The 17,325-nt window shown below is 33.4% G+C and overlaps 1 protein-coding gene across 3 annotated transcripts in view; it reads left to right on the top strand.

Annotated features, from left to right (window-relative positions):
- The window catches only part of LOC107442448 (QRFP-like peptide receptor), a 32,448-nt gene extending 15,549 nt beyond the window's left edge, over window positions 1–16,899 (top strand). For 2 of the 3 annotated variants that reach the window (XM_016056022.3, XM_071179375.1), the window contains 5 exons: window positions 1,442–1,652; window positions 4,665–4,863; window positions 8,172–8,303; window positions 13,860–14,057; window positions 16,608–16,899. In XM_016056022.3, the coding sequence (XP_015911508.2) occupies window positions 1,442–1,652; window positions 4,665–4,863; window positions 8,172–8,303; window positions 13,860–14,057; window positions 16,608–16,760 (893 nt within the window). In that variant the 3' untranslated portion in view covers window positions 16,761–16,899. The remainder of the gene's footprint in view (window positions 1–1,441; window positions 1,653–4,664; window positions 4,864–8,171; window positions 8,304–13,859; window positions 14,058–16,607) is intronic. The other variant, XM_043053875.2, reaches the window with a different exon arrangement.
- The last annotated feature ends 426 nt before the right edge of the window (window positions 16,900–17,325 follow it).

Genomic DNA, 17,325 nt, shown 5'->3' on the forward strand with positions numbered 1-17,325 from the left:
CGATATTTTTTTTCTCAATTCACATATCAATTATATAATGATACTGATAATTGCTAAATCCGAAGTGATAATCGAAAATCTGATGTTCTAAAGCAGTGGTTGCCAATATTTTGGTCCTCAAGGACCATGAAGCAGAATATGTTTCATCTTACGAACCCCATTTATTGGAGGAAGTACCCCAACTGATTAGAGTGAGTTTTTAAATGTATCCCATCAAAACAAAATTGACAATCTTCGAAAATTTTTAAACATTTAACAATTTGAAAAGTTATTCAAGCCGGAGAGTTTTCAAATGAGTACACTATTTTCAAGGAAATTTTTAGTTAACATGGCAACTGAAATGAAAAAGAAAAGTTATTCAAGTTTACTTAATAATTACAATAAACAAGATCGTGTTTAATCAGTGTTATGAAACATATTGCATTTTCTTAAAAATAAAAAAAAAAATCATCGAATCATTGTTCTAACAAGGCCAGATTGCAGCTCATGTCAACAATATTTATTTTTAAATGCTTTGATTCTTTAAAAGAAGTGATTGTTGAAATATTAAATAATTAAATTTGTTATAACCTTCAAAGAAAAGCCACCAGACTTAACAGTTGTGTAGCATTGTTGCAAACAGAACAAAATTCCCGATAAGAAATGCTTATCAAATTCTCGATATTAGGAATTCAAATTTAGAAATTTTCAAAATTAGAAATTTTCAAAATTTTCACTTCTCTTTAGCTTATGCTTATATTTATTTATTTTCTTATGTATTAAGATTTGAAAAAAAAATTGCATCGGAATTAAAGCAAAATATTAATTCTGAAAAGTTAAGGAATTAAAAAAAGATTTTTTTTCCTTCTCGCCATTTTTTTTTAAAAATCTGAGATAAATAAACTGCAAATGCTGTGGTATTCGTGCTGAAAAGTTCCTGCTACCAGGAATACAAATGTAGCAGACTTTTTTCTTATTTAAATTCATAAAATTTTCATTTTAAAGCTATGCATGCAGATTTGTTTCCTCTAAAGAGCACCACTCAGTTTATGACCAACCCTCGTATTTCAGAGAGTTCAGAGTCGTATTCAAGAGATAAAATTCATAGTTTCACTAACAGTTTACAGAAACCTGAAGCTATTTTTGTTACGAAGTTATTAATTGTAAAAATATCAAATTGAAATTTTTAGACGCAAAAAAAAAAAATTGGTCCTCAAGTACAAACTATACAAAAATTAAATATCTTATCTTTTCTTATATATCTTATCTTTCTCAATATCTTATCTTTTGGCAAAAATTATACTTTTCCTCATTTTTTTTTTTCAGGTCATAAAACAGTTTAATTTAATTGATTTTTATGTTACTCTAAATTTAAAAAGAATAATGTTCTTTCATAAATATATTTAACTTCTTTTCTCATTTACCTGATTTCTAATTTTAAAACAAGCGCATTCTTTTTTAGGCGTTGCTGTTGCGGCGAGTGTTTTTACAATGACCGTCATGAGCCTAGATCGATACATGGTCATCTGTCACCCCATAGCATTTCGCAAGCATCTCTACAGGCGTCATGTGGGGTGGAGCATACTCTCGGTGTGGTTACTCTCTTTACTTCTTTTCGTTCCTGTCCTCATAGTGAGAAAGGCTAAAGGAATCATTCTTCACCCCGGCTCGAGGTTCTTTTATCTCTATCTCTCCTCTTCTGTGTTCATAGTCTTTCTTAGTAATTTTTTTATTATTATTCAAAATTAATATTCTTTAAACATAGCTCTAAATTGATTAATTAACTCTACTAGATAAAAAAAATGAAAATGTTTTTTTAAAAGGCTACTTTTAATATTTATTTTTTAAAAAGATTAAGATTTCCACAACATTATTGCAATTTATATTGTATATTAATTTAAATAAACATATTTCATAGAGAAAATTTAAATATACAGGAAATTTTTTGTTTGGAGAGTATTTTTTAGATAATTTTAATGAAAATAACTCATTAACGGAAAACACTTTACACAAAAAAACTATTGTACATACAGCTATCATACTTTTTGAGCCGTTTCGTATAACCCTCTGAAGTGTTATGAACCTCAACTTAAATGATATCATGAAATTAAAAAAATTTATGTAGTGTTAAGCATCTTTTTCCATTTTTTTCACATTTTCTTCATATTATCTACTGCAAAATATCTCATAAAACAAAAAATAATACAGTTATCTGAATTCTGGAGGTCTGTTATATAACCACCAATACCAGAAACAATCTCTGAAAGTTTTAAGACAAATTTATTATAATTAGTTGAGTTATCTTGTTTTCCGTAGACAAAAAAAAAGCAAAATTTCATTTTGAGAAAAACACAATTAAAGTTTATAATTACATTTTTTCTAAAAACTATGAATGTTTGCCTGTAGGAAGTAATTATATTTTATAGGGGGCACATTCCTTCACACATTTTCTTAGTTTTATTTAACGTATTTAGCGATATTTAACGTAGCGATATTTTAACGTATTATTTAGCGATATTTTAAAGTATTTAGTGAATAACATCAAAAGTCTACTACTTATAAAGCATTTAACACAGGAACAATTTTTTATTAAACAACCATCTTACTGTATTTTCCCACTTTAATAAATATAGTTTTTATTAAGAATTAGAAGTAAAAAATATTTTTTATAATATTTATAATAGCCCAAATCTAGAATTTTCCTCTAAATGCAATTTGTTATCATAGCAAACCGGACAACATAATGAAGCTAATATCATCATCAGTATCTCAATATCAATTATTCGATTGCCACACAGATTGTTTTTATCCAAAAGGATCAGTTCTTTATTGACATCCATAGAAATCGATAATTTTGAAGAGCTTGAAGTAATAGATTCATCTGCTTTACAAAATTTTGAAGAAATGGTATAATCAACTTTACTCAAATCATCGCTTTTGTTGGCATGTTGATTACCGTAATATTTACGTTTCTTAGATCGAGAAGTACGTCCTTTACCCATCTCAATAAATTTATCAAAATAGATGACAAATTTTTTTGAAAGAAATCAATAAATTTCTTCAAAACAAACTAAAATCAAGATATGGAAAGTACGCTTCAAATGTAAACAAACTATCAGAAAATATGCTAACTTTTCCTGTTACCCACAAACAGTAACCACGAAATGTAAAATATAATTAAAATATAATTAAAAATAAACACACAAATAGAAATAGAACCGAAACTATTAACTACTACCGGTTTCATTTTTGTAATTTCCGGTAAGTTAGACAGCTGTCATCTGTTACTAAAATAGCTGTAACTAAAGTTCTGCTTGACGTGCATTCAAAAACAAAACAGTTTTGAAAACTAGAAAAATTGGGCATTATTATAAAGCAATAAAATAAAAAAGTGATTTTTTGTGAAAATCCTCGTTTTTAAGGTACTTTAATGGTAGTTAAAAAAAATTAAACTTTTGGGTCACAAACTAATATTTATATTTAAAAAATTAAAATAAAACATTTAAAAAAAAAAATTTACACCCTACTAATAAAATAAAATCAGATGAAATAATGAAAAATTCGTTACACTTACAACCACTTGTAGTTTTAAGTGTAATAATAAAAGTGTATATAATAGAAGACGTTAGGGGGTTAAGATTATGAACTTAAAAAAATACATTATCTACCAATATAGACACTATAATAAAAAAAATATTCATATTTAATTGTACCTACAGAAGAATCTGTAATAAAAAGAAAAGAAATTAGTCATATTTATTGTAGCTGGATCCTTCGCGGATAGCAGTTGTAGTCATCAGAAGTGTACTTTCCATTGAAACAACAACTCATTTTAAAATTTAATACATAATAGTAAAAAAGTATCAATCCTACAGAACTGTAAAGGTAGATGAAGAAATGGGCAGATACTTATGTCAGAAAATGATGAGCGTTGCAGATACTTGAAGTATGGAATTCTAAAGAAGTATAAAAAGAGAGAAAAAGTAAGAAATATTGAAAGAGGCACGTTTTTCGTCTCGAGTTCTGTAGAAATTAAAATCTTAACGTTAGCATTGTCATAAATTTTCTCTTAGTCTTATCGTTTATGGAAAACTTTCAATATCGCATTCGAAATAATGTCGCTTTTAATTATCAATGAAAGCAAATGAATGATTAAAATAAGAAAGTTGGTTTCTGATGAAAGAACATTGCATTCCACAACTTTAGTTGGAGCCTGTTAACCATTTTATCTTTTATATTTGATAAAACATTAATATGATGCTAATTACTATGCTTTTTAAATTGTTATAAGATACTATGGTTTAACTTAAAGGAGTTCATAGTTCTTCCTCAAATAGAAGTCATAGCATTGAAGGTTTCGTATCATCGACTTTCACTTGGAAATAACCTCCGGATAAGACAAAATATAGTTTTTTAAAAAATTTATTCCAAGTTAAAGAACTGGGCAGTGTCACTTAAGCGATGCAAACACGCACCGATATGGAAACATTCCCTAAATATTTATTTGTGATTCCGAGAGTGCATAGTTTATTTCAACTCTTTATTTTTTTTTACAATAAAATATATTAAATATATAATAAAATATATATTTTTTTATTCAATAAAATATATTTGAAGGGTAATCATTATGAAAAACCTCGTGATAAGATCCGAATTGAGTGTTTCTTTTTTTTTTTTTTTGGCAGCCGAGAGATGTCGTTTGTGTATTGCGTAGAAGATTGGTCCTCAGATTCCTCCAGGGAAGGTTTTGCATTCGCCACTTTTACCTTAGTCTTTGTATTGCCAGGGGCCACCATGGCTGCTGCCTACTGCCGCATAGGAGTGAGACTCTGTGGAGGTGGAAGCGGACTCAATCGCTCCGAAGGACGCTCCACAGGAAAACAGGTACAATAACTGTAGTTTGTCTACGGTAAGAACTCCCCCCGCCATAAAGTCTGAGGCCGCCTGCTGCTATGGAAACAAGATTAGGAGGTTATAAGTTTAAGAGAAGCTACTTCTCTTCACTCTAGGGCTAACACTATAGACCGGAGCTAAAGATGACCTTTCTCTCGCCGAGCCAAAACTTGTCCTAAACAGTGACCCTGCACCCCTACTTGAAATAGTTATACCTCGTTACCATAGTTACCACCACGGGTCCAGAGGAATGGCTAGGGGAGTTCTTACTTTAGACAAACTATATTACTGCAAGCAAGGCACTTAAAAAGCTTTATTCTATTCTTTTATTTTCTTACATACCCGGCATTGATTTGCAATATATTATATTATATTATATTACATTACATTACATTACATTACATTATATTATATATTATATAATTTAACATATGTAATATAATATTATATAATATAATGTAGGGGTGCACAATCTTTTTGAGTGAAGGGCCACTTGCACAGCAGGTTGGCTAACGAAGGGCCGCACATGTATTTAGACATGTTAATGACAAATATAGTAATGTTTATTTAAACATTAGCGTTCCATTTTTTTTATCAATAAACTTAGTAATATCAATAACTTAGTAGTGTTCCATTATTACAATTCATTCAAAAATAAAAAAACTTATTCTTTTTTTCTTTTTTACGAAAAAAACTTGCTATTTTTATCATATGTACAATAGATTTATCAAAATAAATAGACATTGAAGAAAAGAAATATTTTTTTTTTATCATATCAAACAATACAAAAATTCATTTTAGAATTAAATTCGAATAAATAAAAAAAACTGCAATGCCCACAGAATGAAAGTAGGAAAAAGTTTAGACATAATTAAGCAATAAAAATTCAAATTAAATATTTTAATTGAAGAAAATTTATAGGTTTTAAACAAAAGCCAAAAATAAAAACAAAACTGATAATTCAAAATAAAATTCAATGCTTATTTTGTAATGTGCTTTATTATTTTATTTTATTAATTATTAGATTTTTTTATACCGTAAACATTTTCCTTTTTTTATCGAAAAATATCACTTAAGCAACAAAAAATTGAAATCTAAACTACAAACAGTGAGCAGTTTAAAAATTCACGTTTTCTGCCATTTTATGAATTTCTCAAGTTGTAATAGCATTGCATTTAAATTAGGGAGGGATGTAACGAGTATTTGACCCTTCTGTGAAAAATTCAGTTGGTTGAATGATCAGTCAAATATTCGGCAAAATATGTTTTAGAAATGTATTTTTCTAAGTTTTTTTAATTTTTGAATTTTTATAGATATTACTTTTTTTTAAAAAATTATAATCAGACAAGTCAATTTTGTCATTTTTTCGATACTTTGAGAATTGAGAAGGATCCATTTTTTGCTGTTTTTATTATAACCCAGCATTTTAACAGAACGTCTCATACTATTAATTTATTATCACTCTTTCCCTGTACTGTAATATAAATAACCAGTAACATAGAAAAGTGTGATTTTCAGTATTAAAGTTTTGTTTCAGGAACTGAGAAAAATTTGTTTTTTCTGTTTTTCTTTTTTTAGGCATTCTTATTATGACTGAGCTTTTTTTAAAAAATAAAGTTACAAATAAAATTTATTTTATAGCAATTTTTTTTCTTCTAAAATTATGGCAATGAGAAAAATTTAAAGTGAGATTTTCAGCATAAGTTTTTCATTTAAAAAATTAAGAACGTTTTTTCTATCTTTTTATTTTCTTTAAATAAAAACAAAATTTTTTTAGACGTTTTCATTATAACGCAGTAATTTTTAATAGCATTTCTGTTGACTTAATTCTTTTTTCTTGGCTTTTTCTGGTAATTGAAAAACTGAGATGTTCAGCTTTAAAAAAATTTTTTCAAAAATTAAGATTGATTTTTATGTCCTCTGTTTTACTTTTCGACATTTTCAAAAACGTTCTTGATTGGCCTTATTTTTGAGAGTTAATTTATGAATACGTTTTTCCAGGAAATATTATTCTGAGCATTGAAATTTTAGTTTCAGTATTGCTATGCTGGTAAAAGATTTTGCTATTTGGCCCCAAGTGTACGGCGTTCAGTCGATTTTTTCTTCTTTTTTTTGCCGAATATTTGGTTTTTGATCAAATCACAATTCATTACCACATTCGACCAAATCATATTCGTTTTGAAATAAAAACGTACGAAAAATAACTAGGATTTACGATAAAACTGTACTGAAATACCATATCAAAAAGTGATTATTTAAAAGCGCGATTAACAATCACGTGTCGTAATAACATCATAGTTAAATAACGGGATCGTCAAAATCATGTGGTGAAGTATAGAAATAATTGGGAAAAAATATATTTATGCTGAACTCAGCACGAATAAAGCGTGTCAAATGCATGATTTGAAATTTGCACGTCGTAATAGAATAATTGGAATTTTTTATAATACGTGGGAACGCATAGCAATAATTGCTGAAAAAATTTTTGAAAAAAAAAAAGACGCAAAAAAGAATTGCAAAAAAAAGATAAAAAATCACTTAGATTTAAGATGAAATCGTCAGAAATAAAGTGCACAAAAAGTGATTATTTATATATGTGATCTGAAACTCGCGTCGTAATAAAAATTCGGGATTTTCGAAATCACGAAGAAAAGCGGAAATAACTGTATAAAAAAAAATCATTTATATTTACGATAAAATCGGCTTAAAGAAAGCTCGTTAAACGTAAATTTACTAAAGAATCTGTTAAAATTGATAATGTCAAAACGTGATGACTTGAAATTGCGATTAAAAATTGCCATTTTTTAAAATTTTTTATTGTGTTTAGAAGCTCTCGCGGGCCGCAGGTTGTGCTCCCCTAATGTAATGCAATGTAATGTAATGTAAGTTTTATTCTAGTCCATTTAGATATAACGAGACTATTGCAGAACAACTGAAAATATTAAAGCTAAATTGAATTTTTCTAATTATTAGAATACTATAGTTATTTTTTAATTACCTTTATTGATTACAAGATCCTCATAATTCACTATGTGAAGGGATATTTTATACGTCACTCAACTATTTATTAAAAGGAAAATAGTTCTGTTCCGCCCCCCCCCCCACTTACCCAATGGTTCAACTTCCATTAATTTTCTTAATGCAACATAGTTTTTTAATGAAATGTACGTAAAATGTTTTCCATTTCAGTACAAAAAAATATTACAACTATTTCGCAATGGCAAGAGTACTTAACTCGAGAGTTAACTTGGCTTTTGAGTTAGGTTTATAAAATAATGGTAATGTTTTTGTTTTTTAAGTCCTTGTCTTTTCGCATTCACAATATAATGGAGCGTAGAAAGCTGGTGGCCAAGCGTTTTCTGATCCTGACAACTGTCTTCGCTATCTGCTGGATTCCATACAACATAGCCACTCTGCTACTAGACCTGCAGGTAGGTCTATTTCAGATAGGTAACAAAAATTTAAATTTTATGAATTTATTCCTCAAAATAATGCAGTTAACATTAAGCTGATTAAACAACTATTAAACACTTTTAGAAAAAATAATTTTGAACAGAAATACTTAAACAAAAGCTTTCAGGGGTTGTTGGAATGAAAGATGCAAAAATATTTAAAAAAATGTTGTTATTGTCGTCTGCCATTAAAGAAGAGAGGGTGCGATTGTTCGTGTTTTCCAGTGATGCCATGTATGGCCAAGAATTTAACTTCTGCCACACGTCGCAATCGTCTATAGGGCAAACCCATTCATTCATCTACAGATCGTAATTTTGACCTGAACCAGAGAATAATCAATTTCTTATTCCGCACCCCCCGTTATAATTCTTCGCTCAAAATACGCTCATATCCATAAATTAGAGATAATGCCAGCTCCGGGAAATAAGGTTCAGAAATAAAACAATCGTGACTTATTCATGAAGCTCATTTATTAAACAAAAAATATAAAGAATCAAAAAGATGATGTGCGTATTATAATATATAAAAACACATATCATATATATATATATATCAAATTATCGAGCTGATCTTACAATTACTCCAATCATCAAGCAACGCTCTCCAAAGCTCCGGTACACATGTTGGAGGTGATTGAAAGGTTGCAAGTGGTCAGCCAAGCATGTCCCACACATACTCTATCGGATTCAAGTCAGGTGAGAATGCTGGCCATTCCATACGGATGATATCTCAGATTGAAGGCATTTGTTTACGATGTTTGCTCGGTGAGAACGGAATTGTCATCTATGACACTAATTCAGTACCAATGGCACCTCTAAACAAGAGTACACAATACTCCAGAATGATTTCGCGATAAATTTGCCATGTCATGATTCTGATTTGAACATGCAGATCCATTCTGGAGCGCAGTATAATTATATCTCGAACGAGCAACCCTACGTTATCGTTTAATGATGCAGTTGGTAATGGCTACCCGGTGTTCTCCATATGAAATTATAACGTGATTAGACTGTTAGAGCTAAACCTGGACTTGTCCGAAAACATCATACAAACTCACTGTGATGATGTTTACATTGCATGTTCTCTACCCTGGGCTAATCACTGGCGACAGTGAGCGGAACATACCTGACAGGCCTGCTAGTACATAGATCAATATTTTCAAACGCCTGTACACGGTTGGCGTTGAAACTCTGGTACACGTGGCTGCAGACAGCTGGCAAGACTGGTCGGATGCTGTGCTCCGACTCTTTCTTGACACCGGTTTTCATTCGGCGTTGTAACTCGTGAGCGTTCTGTAACGTCCTTCCAATATTTTGCAATCGTTGTGAAAACTTATGAGCGGCGAAGGCTCAGGAGACAGAGCGTTCGCCTTCCTATGAGGTGAGCCGGATTCGAATCCCAACGATGCCTGGTTGATACGAATCCGCATTCGGCTTGCACCGACCACAGTGCTGACGTAAAATATCCTCAGTGGTAGGCGGATTATGGGTTAGAGTCCCTTAGCAGTCAATCTAACCGTGGGAGGTACTCGAGGTCTTCCTCACCATGTAACGCAAATGCGGTTAGTTCTATCAAAAAGTCCTCCACGAAGACAAATTTCCCCCGATACTTGATCCAGGAGTTATCTTGCCTTCTGCATTGGGTTCACAATTACAAGGCTACGTAGTTGAACATTAGTAGCCTGTTAAAATCCAAAAAATTGGGTCTGCCGTTCAACGATGGAAAAAAATAAAATAAAATTACAAGTTCCTCGGATACTTCCATCTAAGTACGTCCTGATTCCAGGCGGCTAGTAATTCAATCACGTAAAGTCCCGCAGGGGACTGATCGCTAAGACACGGTTCTCAGCAGATCACCGAAGTCAAGCATCACTGGCTATGGTCAGTGTGATTTATTTTAAGTTCTAAAATNTTGGTCCTCGTTAAACTGTGCTACCGTAAAGTGCTCGACTTCGCGCGCAGGTCGTCGGGCTACCGAAGCGGGGGTGCCATCCCCTCCGCAGAGGATCAAAATTGTGATAGCATGTCTTCGGATCATCCTCCGGGATGCTTCCCAGACCGTCGCCAATAGCCCATTGTCCAGCTCTAGTGCGACGTAAATTAACAACAACAATCAATCACGTAAAAAAATCATCCACGTGCGTCCTCTGTGTCCTTACTATTCATTTATGGCGTTAAGCTGCTTACAAAACGCTTACGAACAATTTTACTTCTTTGACACCATTACTTAGATACTCGTTTCTTACACTCACCTCGTTGCGATGTACGATCAGCTTCATCTGGTGGTTTCTTGATGATTATTCTTGATGATGTGCGAGATAATTTTACAGATGAAATTTTCACTTTAGAATTCCGTGTGATTCTGAGTTATCTTAAATGCATGGACATGAGTGTCTTTTACGCTTTTTCTCTCATATACTCACTGATCCAGCTACCCAGATAGCAAAATAAGATTTATTTTCACTCAGCAAAAACCTCTTACTGTATGCCTAAAAAGGTTTTTATGCGGTTTACGTGTGAACCTTCTAATCTTAAAGCAAAATCTGTGACAATCTGATCTATTCTACGCACATTACCCTAATCCAAAACCTTGAAAACAATCTTTTGTACAAAAACCTTAAATCGAGGTTGATTTAGGGTTTTCAAGCGTGAAAAAAATCCATTAGTAAAGCTAGTCTCAAGGTGAAAATAAATTTAAATCTAGGTAATTGTAAGGTTTCTTTTCGCAACGTCTTGAATGCTCAGCTAAACTCCACCTTGTCATGAAATTTTAATTGACAGTGTAATTTGATCCTATCGCAAGTGTGACGTCAGATAAAACGTCATTATGGACCTAAGTGACCATTTTACCTAAGTGACAATACTTTTAAAAAAAAAATAATTTTTAATACTTTTGGGATGAAAAGTTTGAAACTGCAATAATTTTGCTTTATTGAAAAAAAGTTTTTAGTTCAATCATTTTCGTGACAATTAAATGAACAAGGTTGCCATAAGGTCACAAGCTTTCTGGATACCCTGTAACTCATTTGCCACCATACATTTATTATGGTGAAGCTTGTGTCACTTGTTACAGTGTACGAGGGTTGCTATTTATATTTCTGGCCTTGGCAACAGTAAGTGTTGCTAGGCGACCGCAGACGATTTTAATCGAAAGTTTGATATTTTTAAACATAAATTCAGCAGACGATTTACCATTATAGCTTCATTTGTGTTGTTGACAGTAAATTGAAAAGTTCTTCTCTTTCAAAAAATGGAATTGAATCGTGAACATTTTCGTGCCATTATTTTTCATAACTTTCGACGTGGATTGTCAAGACAAGAGTGCTTCGATGAACTTAATTCTTTATTCAGCGATAAAGCGCCATCCTACAGCACTGTAAAAAATTGGTATAACGAATTTAATCGTGGTCGATGTTCGATCCAGGACGAATCCCGTGCAGGTCGTCCAAAATCCGTTGTTGTGCCAGAAAAGATCGATGCTGTGCGTGAACTGATAAAGCAAGATCGTCATGTGACATACCGTGAGATAGAGGCGTCTTTGGACATTAGTATGACTAGCATCAATAAAATATTGCATGAACATTTGAGCGTAAAAAAAATTTGTTCGCGTTGGATCCCGCATAATCTGACAAACGCTCAAAAAAAGGCTCGTGTCGATTGGTGCAAGGAAATGTTGGAAAAATACGTTCAAGGTACATCAAAGGCTGTGTATAACATCTACACAGGTGACGAATCATGGATCTATGCATATGAGCCGGAAACAAAACAGCAATCAACTGTATGGGTCTTCCAAGACGAGGCAAAACCAACAAAAGTTGTTCGAGGAAGAAGCACATCGAAACAAATGATTGCCTGTTTCTTCGGCATTAACGGTCATGTGGCAACAGTGGCGTTAGAGCAACGCAGGACGGTCAATTCTGAATGGTACACGACCATTTGTTTGCCAGAAGTCATCGGAGAAATTCGAAAAAAGCAGAAGAACAGGCGAATCATTCTTCATCATGACAATGCGAGCTCTCACACATCGACTCAAACAAAGGCATTTCTGACGGAGCGAAAGATCGAACTGATGGGTCATCCGCCGTACAGCCCTGATTTGGCACCCAATGACTTCTTCTTATTCCCACACATCAAAAATAAATTACGTGGACAACGATTTTCGACCCCCGAAGAAGCGGTTGATGCATTCAAAACGCATGTTTTGGAGTTACCTCAATCGGACTGGAAAAAGTGCTTTGAAAATTGGTTCAAACGCATGCAAAAGTGTATTGATCATCATGGAGAATATTTTGAAAAACAATAAAACCAATTTCGATCCTACATATTTATTTTTTCATTATTAGGCCAGAAATATAAATAGCAACCCTCGTAACACTATGATGGCCAACTATTAAAATTAATAAAAAACTTAAACTGCAATAAATCATTTACCATTAGTTCGCCAGCAATCTATGAAAACAGAGAGCATTTAATTAATTATTCTCAAGCTGATTTGTCAACATACTAAATCAGTATATTGAAACCTGTGTTATTTTCCCATTTGCTACAGGACTTTGATGGTCTATGATTAGAAACAAAAAGAAAGGCTTAAATTCCAAATAGATCGATTGATATTAAATAGCAGATATAAATGGAATTAGATCGCATTACACTCAAGCTTATTTGTCAACATACGGAATAAATCTAGTGAAGCCTCGCTATTTTGTTACAGAATTTCACTGTAACAAATGAATTTATTCGGATTATAAAAATAAAAGACATCGGCCAAAATCAAATATTATATCATTCCGAAATAAATCTCGATAGAATTATATTATCTGATATAACGAATACGGTCAGTCTTTCCTGTTCTGTGATATAAATGACATTTTTAGAGTAATGGAAGCTACAATAGAAACTTAAATTACGCCATTTCAAACATAATATTTTCTTGTTTTATTTATTTAATCTTTTTTACAAAATTTATTTAATTTCGTGAAAAATGACTGTTTTACAGTAGGTTTCAAAAAAAATTTAGCATAGAAAAACAAAATTATTTTTTTGTTGTTTGAAGGTCATAAAAATTTCGAGCAAATTCAGAGTAAAAAACGCCAACCTGTGATAAACTTAAGAAAAAAATGGATGAAAGCAATCACACTACAAATAATTATTTGATAATCTTTCAAGCATTTTACCTTAAAACTCATTTTTTAAGATGAATAAATAAATAACTGATGATGAGTAAACAAATACCAAAAAAGAGGAGATTTCCGTATCGTGATCTGTGGCAAAATAATCGCCCAAGTCTTGGCCACTTCCGGGTAGCAGACAGCTAGAAGCTTTTAAAAAAACATCACAGAAACTGATCAACTCGTAGCCACCCCCGGGCAAACATCCACATGTATATATATATTTTTTTTAAATTGCAAGTTTAAAATTTATTTGGCACATTGGCGATTGTAGTTGGCGTGACAGATCACGATACGCAAATATCCCCAAAAAAGATAGAGGAACCGTCCTGAAATACTATTGTTGACAGAGAATAAATAATTACAGGTGAGTGCTGGCGATGTGTATAGTCATCTGGAAGCATTCCAGCCTTTCGGATTGTTGCTGGGACACATTAACAGCGCCATCAATCCGTTGTTGTACTGTTGGGTGAATAAGAGATTCAGAAAATGCGTCGCCCTCACTTTTAGGTGTACAAAGACAAGAGACGCCGTTTGGGACAGAAGAGACATTTTCCAATGCCAAGTAAGTTCCATTCACCCAAGTCCCATATACTCTTTGTTTAGTCCAAGTCAAAATTCTTGATGGTCCCATTGAAGCATTTTGATGGTTTATGTTGGTTTCAATGCGATTCAAGATGGTCCAACATCATTCGATGGCCACCATCATCCAACATTTTCCATTCTGCGTTCATGGTATTTGATATGCGAACAAACTTCCAACATCCCATGATGGAAAATGCTACTTTAATACTATGATGGTTAATCCACAAGAGAAGTTTGATTTTCATGAACCAATAATCCGTGATGGTCCATGGTGGTTCCAACTATACATTTTTACTATGGTTTAAGGAGAATTCTTGTTGGTTCTCAGGAATATACCATCAAAACAATTTTTTTTGTAGGACCATCAGTCCGGATTCTTACATTGGGGTGATGGTAGTTCACGTTGATTTCGAAGAAATTTTGATGGAAATTTCTGATGGTTTAACTTGAACAAACCATCAAAGCAAACAGCTATTCTTATGTTGGATCATCATAAATCAGTCCGAATTCCTACATTTGGGTGATGGTTACTTATGTTGGATACCATCAAAAATTTAATGATTCATGATGGAATTATTGATGGTCACCATCAAGATTATGTTAGTCCATCAGTGGAAAACCATCAAAAATTTTGACTTGGGAGGCGTGTCAAGGTTACGTTTTCCCCTTCTCTCCGTTACCATGGTAATAGCTAATCTTGCTTTTTTCCTTCACATATTTATTCCAAGTTCTTACTGCAACTTAGAGTCGTGGGAAAAAGGAAGATTTTCCGGAATCAAGGAAGTGGTGAGGGTGAAAAATATGGAGAGTGGGGAAATCGTGCAACCTTGAGACGCCTAATCTGCGTTACAATTGAAAGAACAAACACACTGTTTCACGATCGATTTTGAGAGAATTGGCTTGGCAACTATTTTCCTCTCACAACATTAAAATAGAATTTCAAAAAACTAGTGAAAGCACCTTAAAAGCGTAACTGGCACACTAGACACCTGACTATAATAAATCGTAATTTTATAGGCACACTAAACACCAGAATATAATAAGACAGTCTTAACCCTGTCCCGCCCCCGTGGGGGGCATTCAGGGGCTACTAGTGACTCTGTGCGCATTCGTGACTGCTTCAGTAGAGAGATGGACACTTAAAGGTGTGGCTTAGCAACGACGAATGGCAACACTGGCGAAGATGGGCAGCCAGTGATTTGGGCGGCACTCAAGTCAAGTGAAGCACGGGAAATAATCAAAACAAAGGATACTTATAATGAGAGTTTTTAGTCTGATACCAAGTCTGGTTGCTGCACGCGCAAAGCAGCTTCGCAACCCATTGAAGCCCTGCCCCCGTCCTAGAAGGCGTAAAGATTTATTAAAGAAGCAATAAAAATTTACCAAGTTTACAAAAATACAATAAGAACAAAAAACCAATACAAGAACTAGGTAGCAAAAAAAATAAAAATCTAGAAACAGATGAAAAGATGATCGTTACATAAGGAAAAAGCACTCCCCATATTGAAAGAATGGTTGGTGGTGCGGCTCATAGTAGTAAAGTGGAAATTCACCAGAATATAAGCAAGACTTGACCCTGTCCCGCCCTCGTAGATGGCATCCAGGAATTACTGGAGATTATCGTTGGTGCAATCCTCGAATCAGTCGGAGGACCCAGTGGTGCATAGACACGAGGATCCATGGCCCTGAGTCACACACGACATAGAGCAACACAATCTTCGATGAGCAGAAGAGGCCGAATGGGACGAACCCGAGTCGGTTCCATACTCAGCTGCAGACGACTCACTAGCAGTGTGGCACCGAGAGACAACCGCCACGCCACGACCCCTCAAGGCATCCTCTGACTGGAAAGTTCCCAAAACCACTTTGAACTTTATTAAAATACAAACAGAAAAGGGGCCACCAGCTCGGTGGCCTAACAAAATTCGATATAACAATTATTACAATGTAAGCACCTAGGAAAGAGGTGGAGGACGCCATTTGTCGGCTTACAAAAACGTGGGGCTAGTATTTAATCTTCCTTTGAAGACTGGAGATTGCTCGCTGGTAAGAAGGGCTATTTCTTTTAAAAGCTGGATGGTTTGAGCTTAGTTTAGAACCAAATTTTTGGTTTACCGCTTCGCAGTTTACACACTTGCTCTTGTTTTTACAGGTGCTCGTTTTGTGCCCTTCCTCCCCGCAGTTGACACAACATTCTTTATTTGTGCAGTCCCGTGCCGTGTGTCCAAAGACGTTGCATCTATAGCACCGTAATGGTCGTAGGTACTCTTTCAGTCGAATGACCGACCATCCAGAATATAATAAATCGTAATTTAACTGGCACACTAGACACCAGAATATAATAAATCGTAATTTAACTGGCACACTAGACACCTGCATATAATAAATCGTAATTTTACAGGCACACTAGACACCTGAATATAATAAATCGTAATTTAACTGGCACACTAATCGGAAAAGCTTCGCCATTTCTGTTCTTAAGGATTTCAGAGAATTGCTATTGAAACGTTCTTGACCATTTCTATTTCAGGAGTATCCGATGACCATGGCCGCTAGTCTTCGCTCCTCCTCCCTTACCTGGAAGAAGTCTTTCAGGAAGACAGATTCGAGTGAGAAATCTCGAAGGAACAATACACCCACGAGTGCCACTCTGGATTCAGGAGTATCGATCATCAGAGACTAAATAACATTTAATGAATTTTATAGGACGACTCATGAGTCAATCTACCTGTTGCATACTCATGGTATTTGAGTGATTTTCAAATTTAAGGCATTTTTGAAACTGAAATGACTTGAAAAATAAAATTAATCATTCTTGCTGATTGATTCTTGTATATTTCCTGGCACATGTTTCAACAGTCAGCAACAAGAATGAATAAAAATTTAGATCAGTGGGAATTTTATAAATCATCACTACACTAAAAGTACATTAACAAGTAGCATACCGGCCAATTTTGTAAAATTGAATTCTTTTTTACTACCACGAGTAGACTTTTTAAACTTCGGACATTATGAATCAAATATAGTACACAGCCTTATTTTGTATATGATATATAGTAAGAGTCTCATTAATTAACTTTAAAAAGTTGGTAACAGACTGGACAATATTAAAAAAAAATACTCACCTTTAGAAAATCCAAAAATCTTGAAAAGTAATCTTTCATCTCAAGATCGCTTTTGAAAATGATTATTCTCACATACTACATCATGAATGCAATCTTAAAAAGTGTACTGAGTAATTTTAAAAA

Source organism: Parasteatoda tepidariorum, chromosome 4 (genome assembly GCF_043381705.1).
Source record: "Parasteatoda tepidariorum isolate YZ-2023 chromosome 4, CAS_Ptep_4.0, whole genome shotgun sequence".
Classification (NCBI taxonomy): domain Eukaryota; kingdom Metazoa; phylum Arthropoda; class Arachnida; order Araneae; family Theridiidae; genus Parasteatoda; species Parasteatoda tepidariorum.